At 33.4% G+C, this 16769-nt stretch overlaps 1 protein-coding gene and 1 long non-coding RNA gene across 2 annotated transcripts; one reads left to right on the top strand and one right to left on the bottom strand.

Moving 5' to 3' along the window:
- The first annotated feature begins 7765 nt into the window (after positions 1–7765).
- Positions 7766–8960, top strand: LOC132066925 (zinc finger CCCH domain-containing protein 23-like). The gene has a single exon (XM_059460113.1). It carries the CDS (start codon positions 8049–8051, stop codon positions 8859–8861), a length of 813 nt encoding a protein of 270 aa, XP_059316096.1. The 5' UTR covers positions 7766–8048; the 3' UTR covers positions 8862–8960.
- A 6178-nt stretch (positions 8961–15138) lies between these two features.
- LOC132066924 (uncharacterized) lies at positions 15139–16293 on the bottom strand. The gene is made up of 2 exons (XR_009416965.1): positions 15944–16293; positions 15139–15502 (listed from the first exon to the last, which is right to left on the bottom strand). It is a non-coding gene; the product is annotated as an uncharacterized LOC132066924 (long non-coding RNA).
- Between the last annotated feature and the right edge of the window lie 476 nt (positions 16294–16769).

Genomic DNA, 16769 nt, shown 5'->3' with positions numbered 1-16769 from the left:
CCCTTTCCTTATAATAACTCTATTGCAAGCACTCTCTTAACTAACTCTAACCAAGAACCAACTGATTCAACTAACTCTAGCTGAACCTCAACTCACCATAACTAACTATAGTTAGGCGTTTACACAAAAAGCTTAATAAACCAAATACCTACAGGACCCTTCTTGAAAGAAGTGTTGGTTTATAATATTAAGACCAAGAAGACAAAGACTAAACAACCTAGGACTTAAGACATCTTCAGTCTTGGATTTGGTCCTTGGAGTTATTTAGTCTTGATCTTGAAAGCTCAGAGAAAACAGTGGCGGCTGCTCTTTTCAACAATGAGAATAATATGATTTGAAGTGCTAGGTTAAACAAATGCCAACATATTATTTATATAGGGAACCAATGAGAGCATGTGAGGATCATGTGAGTGCCATGTGATATAGATAGAGACGTTGCAATGATCCTTGTCTTTTAGCCAACATGCAGCTACTGTTCCGCTGTGGCTCTGAGAGTCAGAACAGTGCCACTCACATGATCCTCACACGCTTGTAGTGATCTTGCTTGTGAAGAAGATATTCCTTAATGTAGTGTCCAGGCTTCGCACATTTGTGACATAAGTCATTTTTTTTTAAGTTCTTACTAGAGCTTCCTATTTTGGAGAAACCACCACTTTCATGAATCATCTTATGAAGCCTTTTTGTAAGGTAGGCCATATCAGGTTCATCACCACTTGAGTCACTTTTAGCTGCTTTAAGGATTAGGTTCTTCTCTTTCCTTGGCTCCCGTCTTTCAAGCTCCTTCTTTTTCTTCACCTCATAGGTTTTGAGATTTCCAATCAAATCATCAATAGTCATTTTCTCCAGGTCTTTGGCTTCATTTATAGCATTAAATTTACTCTCCCAAAATCCCGGTAGAGCACCACGTATTTTTTGAACTCGCTTGTTGATTGGAATAATCTCACCAAGAGAATGATGCTCATTGATAATGGAGGTGAAACGAGTGTGCATACCTTGGATTGACTCATCATCCTTCATCCTAAATATTTCATACTCAGTGGTGAGCAGGTCTATTTTGGACTGCTTGACTTGAGAAGTTCCTTCATGTGCCGTTAAAAGGGCTTCTCATATTTCCTTGGTGGTTTCACAAGATGAAAGATGATTGCATTCATCTGGTCCAATACCACACATTAAAATCTTCTTTGTCTTGACAATGACTTTTCTATCAGTTTCAGTGTATTCTTTCCTGGGCTTTACTTCTAGCTTTTCAGACTCAGTATCAGTCTTTGTAGGGACAAAAGGACCATCAAGAATGATGTCCCAGAGTTCAGAATCTTCAGCCATCAAATAGTCATGCATCCTTGTTTTCCACCATCCATAATACTGTCCGTTAAACCTTGGAGGTCTCATGGTTGACTGTCCTTCCTCGAAGTTCGGTGGAGCAGCTATAATGAGAGATCCTTTCTCGGTGTTACCCTTTTAGAAAGAACCCGCTCTGATACCAATTGAAAGAAACTAAGAGTCCACCAAAAAACAGATAAGGGACCAGGTTCCTTATCTGTTCCCTCAAGCAAAAACAGAAAGTAAATGAGACACGATATTTACATGAAAAACTCCTTGCTCAAGGGATTAAAAACCACGAGCTACACCAGTAGAACTTCTAACTTCACTAACTGAGCAACGTTTTCAGATTACAAGCCTTTTGCAACTAAGGAATTAGCCCACTAATTCCTTCCTTTACAATAACTCTATTGCAAGCACTTTCTTGACTAACTCTAGCCAAGAACCAACTGATTCAACTAACTCTAGCTGAACCTCAACTCACCATAACTAACTATAGTCAGGCGTTTACACAAAAAGCTTAATAAATCAAATACCTACAGGACCCTTCTTGAAAGAAGTGTAGGTTTACAATATTAAGACCAAGAAGACAAAGACTAAACAACCTAGGACTTAAGACATCTTCAGTCTTGGGATGCGTCCGGAGTTATTTAGTCTTGATTTTGAAAGCTCAGAGAAAACAGTGGCGGCTGTTCTTTTCAACAATGAGAATAATATGATTTGAAGTGCTAGGTTAAACAAATGCCAACATGTTTTTTATACAGGGAACCAATGAGAGCATGTGAGGATCATGTGAGTGGCATATGATATAGATAGAGACGTTGCAATGATCCTAGTATTTTAGCCGACATGTAGCTACTGTTCCGCTGTGGCTCTGAGAGTCAGAACAGTGCCTCAGCTTTACAGCTGTCACATTCGTACAGTGCCCAGGGGACCTGATCAAGGACCTGGTCCTTGGTGTAAATGTCGATCTTCAAAACTATGAAATGTCATAACTCATCAATTTCTTCCTTTTTGATGATGACAAATTCATAAGTAATATTCCCCCCCGAGAACCAGATTCTCCTGTAGATTTGACCTCAACAACATGTAGCATATAGCATTTTCATTTAGAAACACTTGTTAGAAAAAAGAACGCACACATCATCGTTCTCTTATACATTTGTGCATATGTAGTCACCTCCTTATGGGGTTTAGAGCAAACTAATGTAAACAGGAGTAGTCAAGTCAAGAACAGTTGAAAAAGAATGCAAGAAAAAGTGAAAGCTGTACCATTACTAAGAATTAGGGGTGTCAAATGGGCGGGTTGGGCTGAAATTGACCCAATAAAAATGGGCTGAGGTAATAAATGGGTTGGGCTAACATTGGCCCAAAAGCTATTTAAAATTGAATTGGTTGGGTGAAATGGACTAAAAATGGGTACAGGTCATGACCCGCCCAACCCGACCTGCTTTTTTGAAGGGTCTATTTTCTAGAAAAATATTTTTTTGGAAAATATTTTCTAGAAATACATTTTTCGCGAAAAATATTTTCCTGAAAATTATTTTTACGGATTTTTCGTGGAAAATATTTTTTAAGAAAACAATTTTTTCGTGGTAAATATTTTTCGTGAAAAATATTTCCTTCATATTGAACACACCACAAACTTATAAGATACATGATACAAGAAAAGTGTATAATTAAAAAAATAAAGTAAATCTCAAGCAATAAACCCAAATTTAAGTAAATCTTAAAAATGGGCTAGAATTGGGCTAAGTTGGAGATCACTTTAAAATGAACTATGTTGGGTTGGGCTGAAATCAGCCCAATATAAAATTATCTTGAGCCCAACCCATAAAAGTTTGGGCGGGTTGGGCGGGTCATCACTTTTTGGGCCAAATTTGACACCCCTACTAAGAATTGCTAAATGAGGAGAAGGAAATTTTTTTCGGCAGCCACTATATGTTTTTTTCAGCTCTCCTTACTTTAATCTTTCGTCGATGTTCTTAGCCATTTTAGTGCTGTAATACTCAGCTAAAAGCTGTGTATATTGTAACTTTCCTTTATTGTTCAGTAAAGGCAGGGCATTTTCTCTTAATTATTGTTCCAAATTACAACTGTTAAAGTACCTTTGTCATTATACTTTGATTCTTTTCCCATTTGTTTCTTTTACGTTTGAAGTTTCACTGATTTCTTTAATGATTCTTTCCCATGTACTGAACTTGTTTCGGAGTTGATGTGTATGAGTTGTTTAGTATTCTTGACACTTTAATATCCATCAGACGTTTGTTTTCATGAACAAGTTCTGGATTATATTGCATTTTTTGTTTTGTTATCAATCAAACATATAGTGGATGAATTGTATCTTTATGGTGGTACTTATGCATTCTTTCCTCTGATGCAAAGCTAAAGATGCTAAGATGGTCAGTAGGATTGGAAGTCAAATATTTTGATATATTCAACCCCTCCGTTGATCTATATTTTAGTACATTATACATGAAATTGTTGGGCCCGTGCACGTCTATTTTTTTGAAAAAAGAAAGAAGAGAAGAATATATACTATAATCAAACTTTGCTTTGAGACAATAAATTTTCGACCCCTTTTGCGTAGAGTCCTATTGTATTAAGAATGTGAATTTATAAATTTAATTCTATGTGATGTTTATGTTACGAGACAATACAAGTGGAAGAAAATATACGACCGTCACCAACTCTTATTATTTCTTAATGAAAGATGATTATAGCATACATAATTATGCGAAAAAGTCATGTATATATAGGCTGCAAAAAATCCTAATCCCGAATTACTTAGGGTGTCCTCCAAGATATTTTCCAAGTAGAAAACAAACTACTTTTAGAAAATTCGGTGCAACACTCAAGAGCTAAAACAACCCAAAGAGACTCATAACATGGTGTGATATTGTCATCTTTGGTCCAAGCCAGTAGGGTTTAAAGGCCTCACACCATTAAAAGTATCTAATACCTTATAAGTAGCTCTTTTTTCTTTTTAGCTACCAATGTGAGACTTTGTTTGCACACCCAACAATCTTACCCTTGAACTAAGTTCCATATGACTCATTATAATAATTCACGGGTCAGAGAATCAACATGCCTGTGTACCATCCACATTGTCAGAGTATTTACAGTCATCGAAGTCCAAAGGTTGTGTATGTGTGTTCAAAGTCATGGATAAATATCGTAAACCGACCCATATAAGGGCAAAGGCATTAAGCCAGAACCCACACCACAATCCACCATCGTCATACTCGTTTCGTCAAACCATTGACTCTGATACTAATTGTTGGGCTAAAACGGCCCAAAGATACTTTTAACATGGTATGATATTGTCCACTTTGGGCCAAGCTTACACTATTTCCCCAAATGGCCTCACACCATTAGGAGTATTTAACACCTTATAAGTAACTCTTTTTTTTCGTTTGAGCTACCAATGTGAGACTTTGTTCGCACACCAACAATTTACACCAAAATAATACTAATTTACCATAGTTAAGAGAAAAATAAAGCTGAAAAATTATATTAATTAATTACAATTTGATAACAATGTATGCAAAACATATGTCATGAAATCATTTTATTGATGTTAACACTAGACTAGATACATGCAAGTTTTATCGAATATAAAATCATTGTTGTTTAAAAGATAATGAGATTCCGAAGAGAGAGGAAGAGGGATAGAGATAGAGATAGAGATAGAGAGAGAGAGAGAGCGCAGCGGGCTAATCTAAACCGTTGAAAAGATAAGTCTTACACTTAACACATACCTGATAAGCTATGACGACATGGTAGAAATAGAAAGAGAGATATGGAAACTAAACTTCTATATATTCACAAACTTTTTAGCAACAATTCACTTGCAAAACCAATAAATAGTCATGAAAAGGAAATTAAAAGAATGGACACTCCTCGGGATTCAATATCAAAATATCTGAGATTTATCTTATTTTTAGATATTCCATGCTATTGATTTTTTTCGATTTGTTGAATTAGTTAACTTATCCTTTCTTTAAGTGTGTATCTTTTCATTTTTGAAGATGTGCAAAGTTTGACGATCGGATTCACATTTACGCTTGGTGAATTTTAAGGTCTAAATGGTATTTAAGGATAAGAAAACGGACAATTAAATTCACATATGCATAAGGTAAATTTGGATGCCAAAAAAAGAAATTAAGTGTCGGTGGATGAAGATCCAACATGAAGCAAGAATCAATGCCCTTTGGAGTCTCCAGGTCTTCTATATGCAAAGCGTCATTGATGTAGTGCTTATGAGCAACGATTTAGTTATTCCTGAAACTCCATTAGTTGAATGTGAGATACTACCTTAAATTTTATCTTTTTAATTTGGTAAAGTATAATTGTTTATGCTAATTATAAATTGTTAGAACTATTTTTTTCATGTGAATTTGTTAATTTGATTATATTGTTAGAACCTACCCATTCCTTTGCCGATTTCTTCACGGTTTATCATTTCCATAGCTCATGAACTAATCAATTTTTTTCGTTGCTATAATAATCTAATACAGTGAATCACGCAAACCTCTTCTTTCGTTTGAGTTTGTTTGGTCACCACAACAAATATGACTTTAACTACAAACTAATATTCAAATACCGTTAAACAAATTGGTATAGGAGAATATATATTATCTGCATCAATCTTGATTAACTCACTTCGTTTTTCTTTCTTTCTCTTTTGTTTTTCTTAAATCGGTTAATGTTTTTTCTTTTATGATACTATTAATTAAACTTTTTGATGTTTGTACTCCCTTTTCATTTTTGGCTTTGTTATTAAGATGAACAAATGACGCATTTAGTTGTTCAGATGCCTTTTTATGTTTTGCTTCTTCCTTTACAAAGTGTCTATTCCCATGTAAAATTTGACTGATTATTGACCTATTGTTAAAATTGTCATTTTATGACCTAATTTCTTACCCTCATTTAAGGCTATTTGATGAATCTTTTGTATAAACCCAAACTAAATTAAACAAAAAAAGTTGTCACCTCACACAAATTTGTTTATAGTCTTGTCAGTCCAAGGTCCACAGAAGAAGTTATTTTTTTTTGTTTCTTTTCGTTTTTTCCTGATATAATACACCTGAAGTTTTGCATGCAGATATCAGTTACAGGTAGAATACAAAAACTATTAATGGAGTTTATTTATTGTAGAAACTTTTACCTATTAGTTTCACTGTTTATTTAACCGGTATACACAGATTATACACTAATTATACACGAATATACATATTATATATGAATTATACATTTATTATATATCCAACGATTATTTTTAATTTATATGATTGGTGGTAGACTACATAGGTTAATTCTTCTTTATTTTGTGAGCGTTAAGTATTTCTTTCAACTATTGGTAACAGAAGTATTTTGAATTGGAAGACAAATATTCAAATGATGTGAAAAATGAGACGCAGTAGTCTTACATACATAACCAAGAATACTATGTGGTCATGATACTTCCGACCGATACTACGTCTTTTTTTTTCCATATAATATTAGAGTTTAACTTTTGTTTATTAATAAAAAAAGGATTCTATATCATATCATTATAACGATAACTAGATAGTACTGATAAAAGGTGAAATTTGTAATGAAGAAAGGTTTAAAAAGGCTGATAACCTGTTACATCAAGTTAAATTATATCGATAGTGTATATATAAGTAAATCATTTACAACTATATATAAGTCAAACAATGATAAAACAAAAGCATAAAAATAGCAAGATAATTTATGCCTGTTTCAGTAGATTTTTTTGTTTTTGGGTTTGTGTTCTTTTGTAGCCAAGTAATTTTCTTTTTTTATGTCAATGGAAACAATTTTCTCCATTCATCATAAGCTCTTATTTTGCCATTAAAGAATCACTAATCCTTTTATTATTTGACAGGTCCATAGAAGTACTAATTATTTTTCAGTCATTAACTCCTGACTAGAAAAAAGTTAAATCTCGGAGTCAGTAATTGCTTGAATTCCGATTACATAGATATGATTTTTCTCATGTAAAAATAATCTATTACACACATCCGTTACTTCATGTTAAATGGGTCAAAAAATAGATAAAAAGTCAGTAACTCATACTCCCTCCGTCCTAACTTTTGTGACGGTGTTTAATTGGGAAAAAAATTAAGAAAGAAAAAATACTTTTGAAACCTATGCATGTTTTGAAGGAATCTGTCAGAAATCAGCACATCGAGAACGTTTCCGACGAACTTTTTGTCAAAAATTCCTTGATGAACCAATTTGCTTTGGGACGTCCGCCCAAAATTGGCATGTTTAACAAGTAATAATGGTCTAAAACAAGTTATTGACATTTATATCAATTAAATCATCTCATTTGTGATAAAATGAGAGTGTTAAAACTAAATTATCTGTAAATATAGAAAAATAACATCCTTTTTGGGAAAGACAAAAAAGAGAATTGCGCACATAAATTCAGAGTGAGAGAACAATAGTTGAACATAGATATATATCCTTAGAGCAAGTAACACTTGGTTCTTCAAGATATAAATAACTTATCATTCATCCTACTCCATTAGAAACCGCCTGCTCTTGTTTCAGAAAAAATCCAAAATTTCCATTTCAGCTGTTCCAATGAGTCTCTTTACTTCTTTCTAGCAATTGAATTCACGTGTGAATAAAATCATACATCTATAAGTACGTTTTTCTTTGTTTGCATTTTCATTCTATATTTCTTCAATTGTATCATCACCATACAGTAACAAATGGCTTATAGAAATAATCGCCATTTTAGCTGCAATTTGCTTGAATTCACCGATCAAGAAGTATGCGAATCAGATCAATTTCATATGTACGTGTACAAAATTAAAAAATGCTCAATACTTCGCAGTCATGAGTGGGCCTCTTGCCCCTTTTCTCATCGAGGGGAAAGAGCACGTCGACGTGACCTTAGAAAATACAGTTACCTGCCAATCCCATGTCCTGGTTACAAATTCGCATCATGTATAAAAGGAGATTATTGTGAATTGTCCCATGGAATTTTCGAGTGCTGGCTACACCCTGCGAAGTACAGGACTCAGTTGTGCAATGCTGGCAGGTTGTGCGACAGACGAGTCTGTTTCTTCGCACACACATTGAATGAGCTTCGTCCTGAGACGAAGTACAATTGGTGTTATGTGTACCAGTACCCTTTAGACATCCAACCATATCCGGACATTTTAATTGAAAATGGATCAAATGGCAATTGGATGGTTATTCCTTGCAATCCTCAGCCGCCGCCACCACCACCTCAAGATCAGTACTACGGTATTACTGCTTCTCGACTTGGAAATTCTTCAACTTCTCAGCAAACTCCTCAGAAAAATACATCAAATCTTGAGTTGTTTGTTCCCGCTCCTCCTTTTCAATCTCAACCAAGAATCGATCAAACGTTTCAAAATGATAGTGATTTTTCGTTTTTTTCAACTAGCCCCGCAAAGTTAGCTGATGAGCTGAAGAATCTTGAGATTGGGCGTAGTTCTCAAGTGAATAAAATGCATGATGAAAAGGGGAAAAGACCTATGGAATTTGAGTCATAAGATCAAGAGTTTCCAAACATCAATTGGGTTTCTGATTTGTTGGTAGATGAATTTAAGGGTGCAAGATTGTAAATATTTTTAAATATAATGTATGACTGATAGTAATTGATAATTAATTAATTGGAGATCATTTTTTAAGATGGTTGTGTTAACAATTTCTATTACACAAATAACTACCTTTTAATAGCTTCTAACAAGTTATAGCTATAAGTTGAAGATTTACAATTAAAATATTTGCTTTTTGGGACGTATTTCGATTGTATCTCGCGTTTTTGAAATACGATGAAATACGGAAATACTGTGTATTTGAGTGAAAAAAAGGCTATATTTATGGCAATAAAAATCTTTTTCAAATTATGTGGTAATTTGTATTAATGGTTCCATGATTCATGCAAACCTCATGAGGTTTTTGTTGTATTCGGTTGTCTTTCGCGTTTTTGAAATACACGAAAATATAAAATTTGGCAGAATAAAAATAGGTTGTATTTATGGAACATATTCTCTTATTTCATTTTAAATAATAAGTCAAATTAAATCAACCATGTATCATGCATAACGGCTGAAGTTCCATAACAACCCACGTTTCTCTCTCCAAATTACTCCATTCCAAACTTTTAGAAATACTTCCAAATACAGAAAAATATACACTGGAATACAATGAAATATGGTTGATTGTTTAAGAAATATAAAATTGTAGTATGCGTATATACAATGGAATACAATGAAATGTATAGAAAACTGTTTCGTAAATTAGAAATACATTGAAATATAGCGAAATATATTGAAACAGTACACTGAAATATACTGAAACAGTACATTGAAAAACACTAAAAAAATGACGAATATACATTTTCTCCTTCGAAATACAAAGCGAATACAAAAAAATACACTATAAGGAAAGATATTTTCCTTCAGGTGACGTCTATCTATTTAAGAAAAGGCCATTATCGTCCTTTCACCTTTACTCCTTGCCCTAAACCTCAAAATCGAAACCTTTCAATGCCGCCATATCGTTCTTCGCATAATATTCCTTCTTTTCTCTCATAACATTAACACTCTTATACTACCAAAAATTCTTCATTAAACACTCGTTAATTAGGGTTTAATAACTTAATTACAATGGTTTTTTTTTTGAGTTTGGAGATGGAGATGGTAGTAATACAAAAATTCTTCATTAAACACTCGTTCATTAGGGTTTAATAACTTAATTACAATGGTTTTTTTTTTGAGTTTGGAGATGGAGATAGTAGTAATAGTGGTGGTGGTGGTGGTGTTGACGGCGGGGTGGGTGGTGTAGATAGATAAGGGAGGGAGGGGTATGTGAGGGGAAGGAGAAGAGAGGCCGGTGATAGAGAAAGGGAGGGAGAGAGGCGGCAGTGAGGGGAAGGGGAGAGAAGAGAGAGAATTTTTTTTAGGGTTTGGAGAAGATGATAAATCTTAAATGTGTAGTGAGGGAGAATAGAGAGGTACATGTATTTCAAAAGTTACTGGACCAGTTATGAAATGTAATTTTGAAAAAATAAAGCTATAAAAATTAAATAAAAATAAGGTAGTTATTATTCATAAATAAGTATTAGAGGTAGCTATGGCAAGTAAATTTTTCTGCCTTTTGTATGTATTTGGGGTTGATCTTGTTATTTATTGGTCATTTCTGCCTATTCGTAGGAAGTTCTATTGAAATAGTAGTAAAGTTTATGTGAGAGAAAAATTAAGCATTATTCTGTTCATCGATTGGTGAAGCCGTCAGATATTTTCTTAGTTTTTTTTTTTTTTTTTTTTTTTTAAATATTTATAAGTATAAGCTAGAGTGATTATAAAAAAAGAAGAGGAATCCATTCTGGTGCTATATCATATCCTTAAAAAAAAGAAAACGTACGCAAGAAAGAGCTATTTGATACTTGTACTCGGTACTTATAAACTAGTTTATTATGATTAATTATCAATTATAGTGAGAGTGAGTGTAAATTAATTATGATTATTGATAATAGTGTATTCGAATTTGCGTGTCATATATTTATTGGGTTAATGAAAATACCAAATACAAATAATTTTTTACTAACCACGCATTAAGAAAGCGATCATTAAGAACAAAGGAAGCACTTCGCGGCATGAATCTGAATTTTCTTTTCTCTCTACGTTTTTAATTATTCTACTCACTAATATGAAGTGAATGCTGAAGCGCTTGACACATTAAAAAGATGATATAACAAAATAAAGGAACCACAACAAATAAATTATAAGCATTTCACAGCACGAATTTGAATTAAAAAGTAAATTATAAACAGGAAATGCAGTGACAGAAGAAATTGAATTTGGTCACTTTTGACAAACAAAACAAGCAAATGATCCTATTAATTTGGTCATCTGAATAATATGCTTACACTCTTTTATGTGGGGAATGATGATGACTCCAAAGTATTGAATTATCCAATTGAGTGCCTACGATCAGGATAAACAAATTTATAACAAGGAAAATTTGCTTTTTATTTCAACCGTGACTAGCTGCTCTCAATAAATTTATAATAAGGAAAATGCTAGATAATGAGAGGATTATAATGCAGAAATTATTTACACAGTAAATAATACGAAGCAATTATTACTCATTAGATAAATAATAATATAAAAATTGTGATATATTAAATACTTCTTCTGTTTTAATTTATGTGGCACTTTTTGCTTCTTGAGAGACCATTTGACTAATTTTTAAAGCTAAACTGGATTAGATCAACTTAATATTTTAAAAATTAAAATTTAGATATTCAAAAACTATTAGAGAAGTACTGTAAGTTGCATTTCTTCTCATGTCGATATAATTTAAAATTCATTATGAAATATTGATCAAAATTTACATAATTTGAATCTCGAGAATCGAAAAATATCACATAAATTTTGATCGAGTGAGTAAGTAATAAACATTTTAACACAATGTATAATAATACGAAAAATATTACGTAAGGATTACAAGAGTTAGAAGCTTGTACTTGTAGTCTTGTAGTACTTTAGATGATATTAGGAAAACTACGAAATAGAAGAGAAACGGTTTTTGCTATTTGTGTGTTTGTGGGGCCTCAAATAGGTTAATTTTGGCTTATACGAGGACATAACATTTATTTATTGCTTTATTACTGTAGATGATATTAGGAAAAAACGAAATAGAAGAAGAAACGGCTTTTGTTATTTGTGGTGTTTGTGGGGCCTCAAAAGGTCAAATAGGTTAATTTTGGCTTGTATGAGAACAAAACATTGAATTATGGCTTTAATTAGATCAATACTAAATAGTTTAAAAATCGTAATACATTAAATAATACCCTTCCGTTTCAATTCAAATGTCTCAATTTAACTAGACATGAAGTTTAAGAAAACAAGCGGAGCTTTTAAATCTTGTGATATTAAATTAAATATGTGTGTAATGCACTGACATACCCTTTGAATCTTATGTTTTTAACAAGTCATGTAAAATGTTGGAACTAGAGAGCTACCAAATTTAGAAAATGCATTCTTCTTTAACAGACTAAAAAGAAAAGTAAGATACTAAAATTAAAGCATATGAACCAAGGAATTTTACTCAGGGAGTTCGGAAAAAACAACAAAAGCTAAATATAAAAAATAATGTTGTCTCTAGGAGTCAAACCTAGGACCCTAGACAATTTTGAACACTCTAAACCGCTTGAGCTAAGTTTTTGCATTTCTTTAGGGTATTCAAAAGTTAATATATATGTACATAAACACAGAAAATCTACCCTATATATACAATGTAATTTTTTGCCAAGGGTGTTCAGGTGAGCACCCTCACCACCCTCTAAATTTGCCCCTGTATGAACTAATAAAAATGTAATACGTAGTGAATAAAATTTCATACCAATCACACAGATTTGTCCTCTAACTTAATCTCTAGAAAATTGAAAGCCCCTGAACAACTTCTTTGATTTAGTGTTTAATTAGTTCATTATTTTTTTAACCTCGTCAAGACAAAAAAGAAAGTTATAATATAATCGAAACAGAAGAAATCGAAGTCACCAAACCGAACAAACGAAAAGGAAAGGAGAAAAACTGAAACATACAGAAATTAGGTATAACGTTGGTGTAACATTTTAAAAAATTGAATATCGCAAACATCGAATTAAAATATCCAAAAATCGTACCATACCGACCAACAAACACCTTGTGTGAGAAGGAAAAATTGATGTAGCTGTTTGTATAATAATACAAAAATTTTACAAGAGGTAGAAGCTTGCACTTTTACTTTATATGATATTAGGAAAAAAAAAACAAAGGAAGAGAAACGGTTTATGTTGGTTTTTGGTGTGTGGGGTCTCAAATCGGTGTTTGTTTGGCGTATATTATAGGAAATTTATATGGCGTAGGTAACATCTAAGAGGTATTTACCTACCGTAGCTAACCGTAGCTATACTATGTATTTTCGTACCAAGTTCAAATCTAAACCTCACTCCTCCTCTTTTCTTCTTCTAACCCTAATTCCTCCACCATCGTTCAACAATTTCATTTCGCTGCCGTCGTCTCACCGTCTGTCCAACGTGCGACGAAGATCTCGTCGCCGTCGTCCCCTAGAATTTTGAACATATGCAGGTTCATGGTGGCGGTGTTTCTTGGGTGAAATTAAGAAGATGAAGATGATCTCGAGTTCCAGATCGTCCTCGTCATCACGTAGTCATCACGTCGTCGTCGTCGTCGTCACATCACCGTTGTCATCACCTCGCACACGCCAGATTCAATTTTTCGCTGATGCGCAATCGACGGCCATAGCGGAGAAAATGGCTAGATCTGCGACAATTTCTAGTTCCAGATCTGGCCGTCGTCATCACCTCCATCGCTTTCGCCGGCGTCAACTAGACCGGCGGCTTTTCCGGAGGACCTTGGTCGCTATATTTTGTTTCTTCTATTTCTCAGATCTAGCTGGCTATGATCTGACCAGATTTGAGTGTATTATGCTTTTTTGAATGTAAATACAATATATTTTTTATATTTTCGCCTGTATTTATGGATTCCAAAGAAGATTTTTTTCGGAAAATCCATGTATTTTTGAATTTTTGTTGTTTGAATACAGCCAAATTGAACACGATGAATTGAATACAGTGTAAAAGTTACGAATGAATACAATGAATTGAATACAACCGAATATCCCTGTATTTTTTTGAATTTTTATTTTTTCAATACAACTGAACTGAATACAGTGCAAAAGTAGCTACGAATGAATACAGTGAATTGAATACATCCTAATTGAATACCGTGAATTGAATAAGACAAAATGAATACAGCGAAATGCACCTGATGGCAAACACTTTGTAGCTCGGAACAGTAATTAACGAAACTATAGCTACGCCTTGCAACCTACGTCCAAACTATAGTCATTTATGAAAATTCTCAATGTAATAACAAAACAATTCAACAAATTTATCACCGAGCCTTAAATAAATAAAAATAAAAATAGGTCATAATTCATTATCTTTGCTTATATAAGAATGCATAATTGTTGCCTCAAACTCATCCACCAACAAGTCATTAAAAAAAAAAAAAAAAATCTTGATCCTGAAATTCCAACTGCACAAACTTTTTCATGGCTTAAAGTTCCATCATCCATGTTATTTGCTCTAGATTTCATCAACTCTTTAGTAGAATATAGTGAAAAATCAGTCTTATTCTTAATTAACCATTTCAATTCTTGATTGAGATTGAGAAGAATAAGAAGGAGGAGGAACAAACAACTCAAAGTTGCTGTTAATTGTACTTAGAGCCTGTTTATCGACATGCCAAGTTGTTGAAATTAGCTTATTTTGAGAGATACTTTTATAATAAGTGTTTTTACAAAAAAAAAAAGAGTTAAGGGTCAAAAACACACCTTAACTATAATTTTTTTGTGTGTTTCATACCTGAACTATGCGAAGTGAGCAAAACACACCTAAACTATCACTATATAGTTAGCAAAACACACCTGGACTTATATATGATGGTGTGTGTACTACATTCTCTTTTTTTGTTTAAAAATAGTGCCACATGGCACTCCACGTGGATAAATAATTTCATTGTGGCAGAAGTTAATTCCACATGGATAAATAAAGGTTAAAAGTTAAAGGGGTAATATATTTGGGTAAAATTAAAAATCACCTGTCATAGTAAAAATTTTGTAATATTCTCACCGGATATTCTCTTCTTCTCCGACAGTGGTCTCATCTCTTCAGTGGTTGGTGTCTTGTTTTCCCCCATTAAGCTTCAATTTCATCATGAATTCCATATTAGTTGCTGATTTTCTTACAAAAAAAAAGTTAGGGTTCTTCATGTCACAAAATATTGGGGATTTTGTATAAAAATTTAGGGTTTTGTGATTCGTCTCATCTGAAAAGAGTTGAAAGGAGTAGAAATCGACTACACACATGTATTCTTTCTTCACCCACGAATTTCTTTATTTTTAAATTAGGGCTGAATCTGAATTTTACTTGAGAACTAACTTTCTCCTATTTTTTGTCATTTATGTTAAAAATCAATGCTTTATAATAATTTTGATACAGTTTTTATGATAGTTGGCTTATTAAACTTTGCATATATCTATTGTTCCAGTAAAATGACCGACAAATACATAAATTTAAGGTTTCATATTGGTGGTATACTTGTGAGTGAGTTAGAGCCTTTTTAGATTGGAGGGAACAAGGAATATGCCTTTAATGTTGATATGTATCATTTGTTTATTCCGGAATTGAATGATTATTGTAGGTATTTTAGGGTTACCAATGTAGAGAAAATGTTTGTTGGATCTTCTGAATGTGACAATTTGGTAGAATTGGTGAAAGATGGGGATTTGTTGGTCTCAGCTAATGTGTTGGCTAATGCGGGTACTATGGACATTTATATATGTCATAAGGGGGAGGTTTTTATTAAAACAACACATGTGGCTAGTGAGCCTTTTAAGACCACATGGAATAGGGTAGGTGGGCCTAATAAAGAATCTACCAGCAAGGTTAGTGGAAGTCTCAATGCACCTTTAGGTAAAGAAATAGAACTTATTAATGGTAGAGGTCAAATTGAAAGGGTCCAACAACTAGACCTGGTGGAAATTTTTTATTGGGAACACAAATGAAATTGAAGATGAATTTGGGTTGTCTAGTGAAGAGGAAGATGATGTAAAAGATACTGTGCATAGTGACGCTGAAGACAATGAAAATATTAACCTTTTTGATGATGAAAATGGTAACGGAAGTGATGTTCATGAAGAGCTAAACATAGTTAAGGCAGATTTGAAAGCATATGTGAAGAAAAAAAGGGAGCCAAGAAAGAAAAAAGTTGCTGAGTGTTTTCTGGGAGAAGTTGGCATAGATCCAGGTTTTGAAGACATTGACATACCCAAGAAAAATCTGACCGGTAAGCTATTAGATGATGAGCCTTTTTATGACAGCTCAGATGCGGACAACTTTGAGGGTGAAAATGAGGGGGGAAACAGATGTTGAAAATTTTGGTATTTTAAGAGCAAGGAAGAAGGCAAAAGGGTCTCATATGATCCAACATCGAAACATGTCATGTGGCAACTAAATATGGTCTTTGGGGATATGAAAAAATTCAGAAAAGCAATCAGTAAGTATGCAATTGAGAGAGGTTATCAAGTAAAGGTCTCAAATGGAATGGAAACAAGGCTATCACAGGAAGGCAACTTCAACATAAAAGTGCATCGCTTAGGTCTATGAAATCAAGTCACAAGCTTCACCACAAAGTGCAACAAAAGCTGGAGGTGTTTAGGAAAGACGTGACTGATTTTTATTGCAGTTCGAACTACTTTAACTGGAGGTGTTTAGGAAAGACGAGACTGATTTTTTTTTTTGTGATTCAAACTATTTCTACGTTGTGTATTTTGATTGTGAATATGGTAGTATTGATTTTTGGTCGTGTATGGTGACTGATTTG

Source organism: Lycium ferocissimum, chromosome 8, assembly GCF_029784015.1.
Source record: "Lycium ferocissimum isolate CSIRO_LF1 chromosome 8, AGI_CSIRO_Lferr_CH_V1, whole genome shotgun sequence".
NCBI lineage: Eukaryota > Viridiplantae > Streptophyta > Magnoliopsida > Solanales > Solanaceae > Lycium > Lycium ferocissimum.
The sequence above is the reverse complement of the archived record's forward strand: the minus strand, read 5'-3'. Positions and strand labels throughout refer to the sequence as shown.

Coding starts and splice junctions, on each gene's coding strand:
- LOC132066925 (XM_059460113.1), top strand. CDS start 8,049: ATGGCTTATAGAAATAATCGCCATTTTAGCTGCAATTTGCTTGAATTC.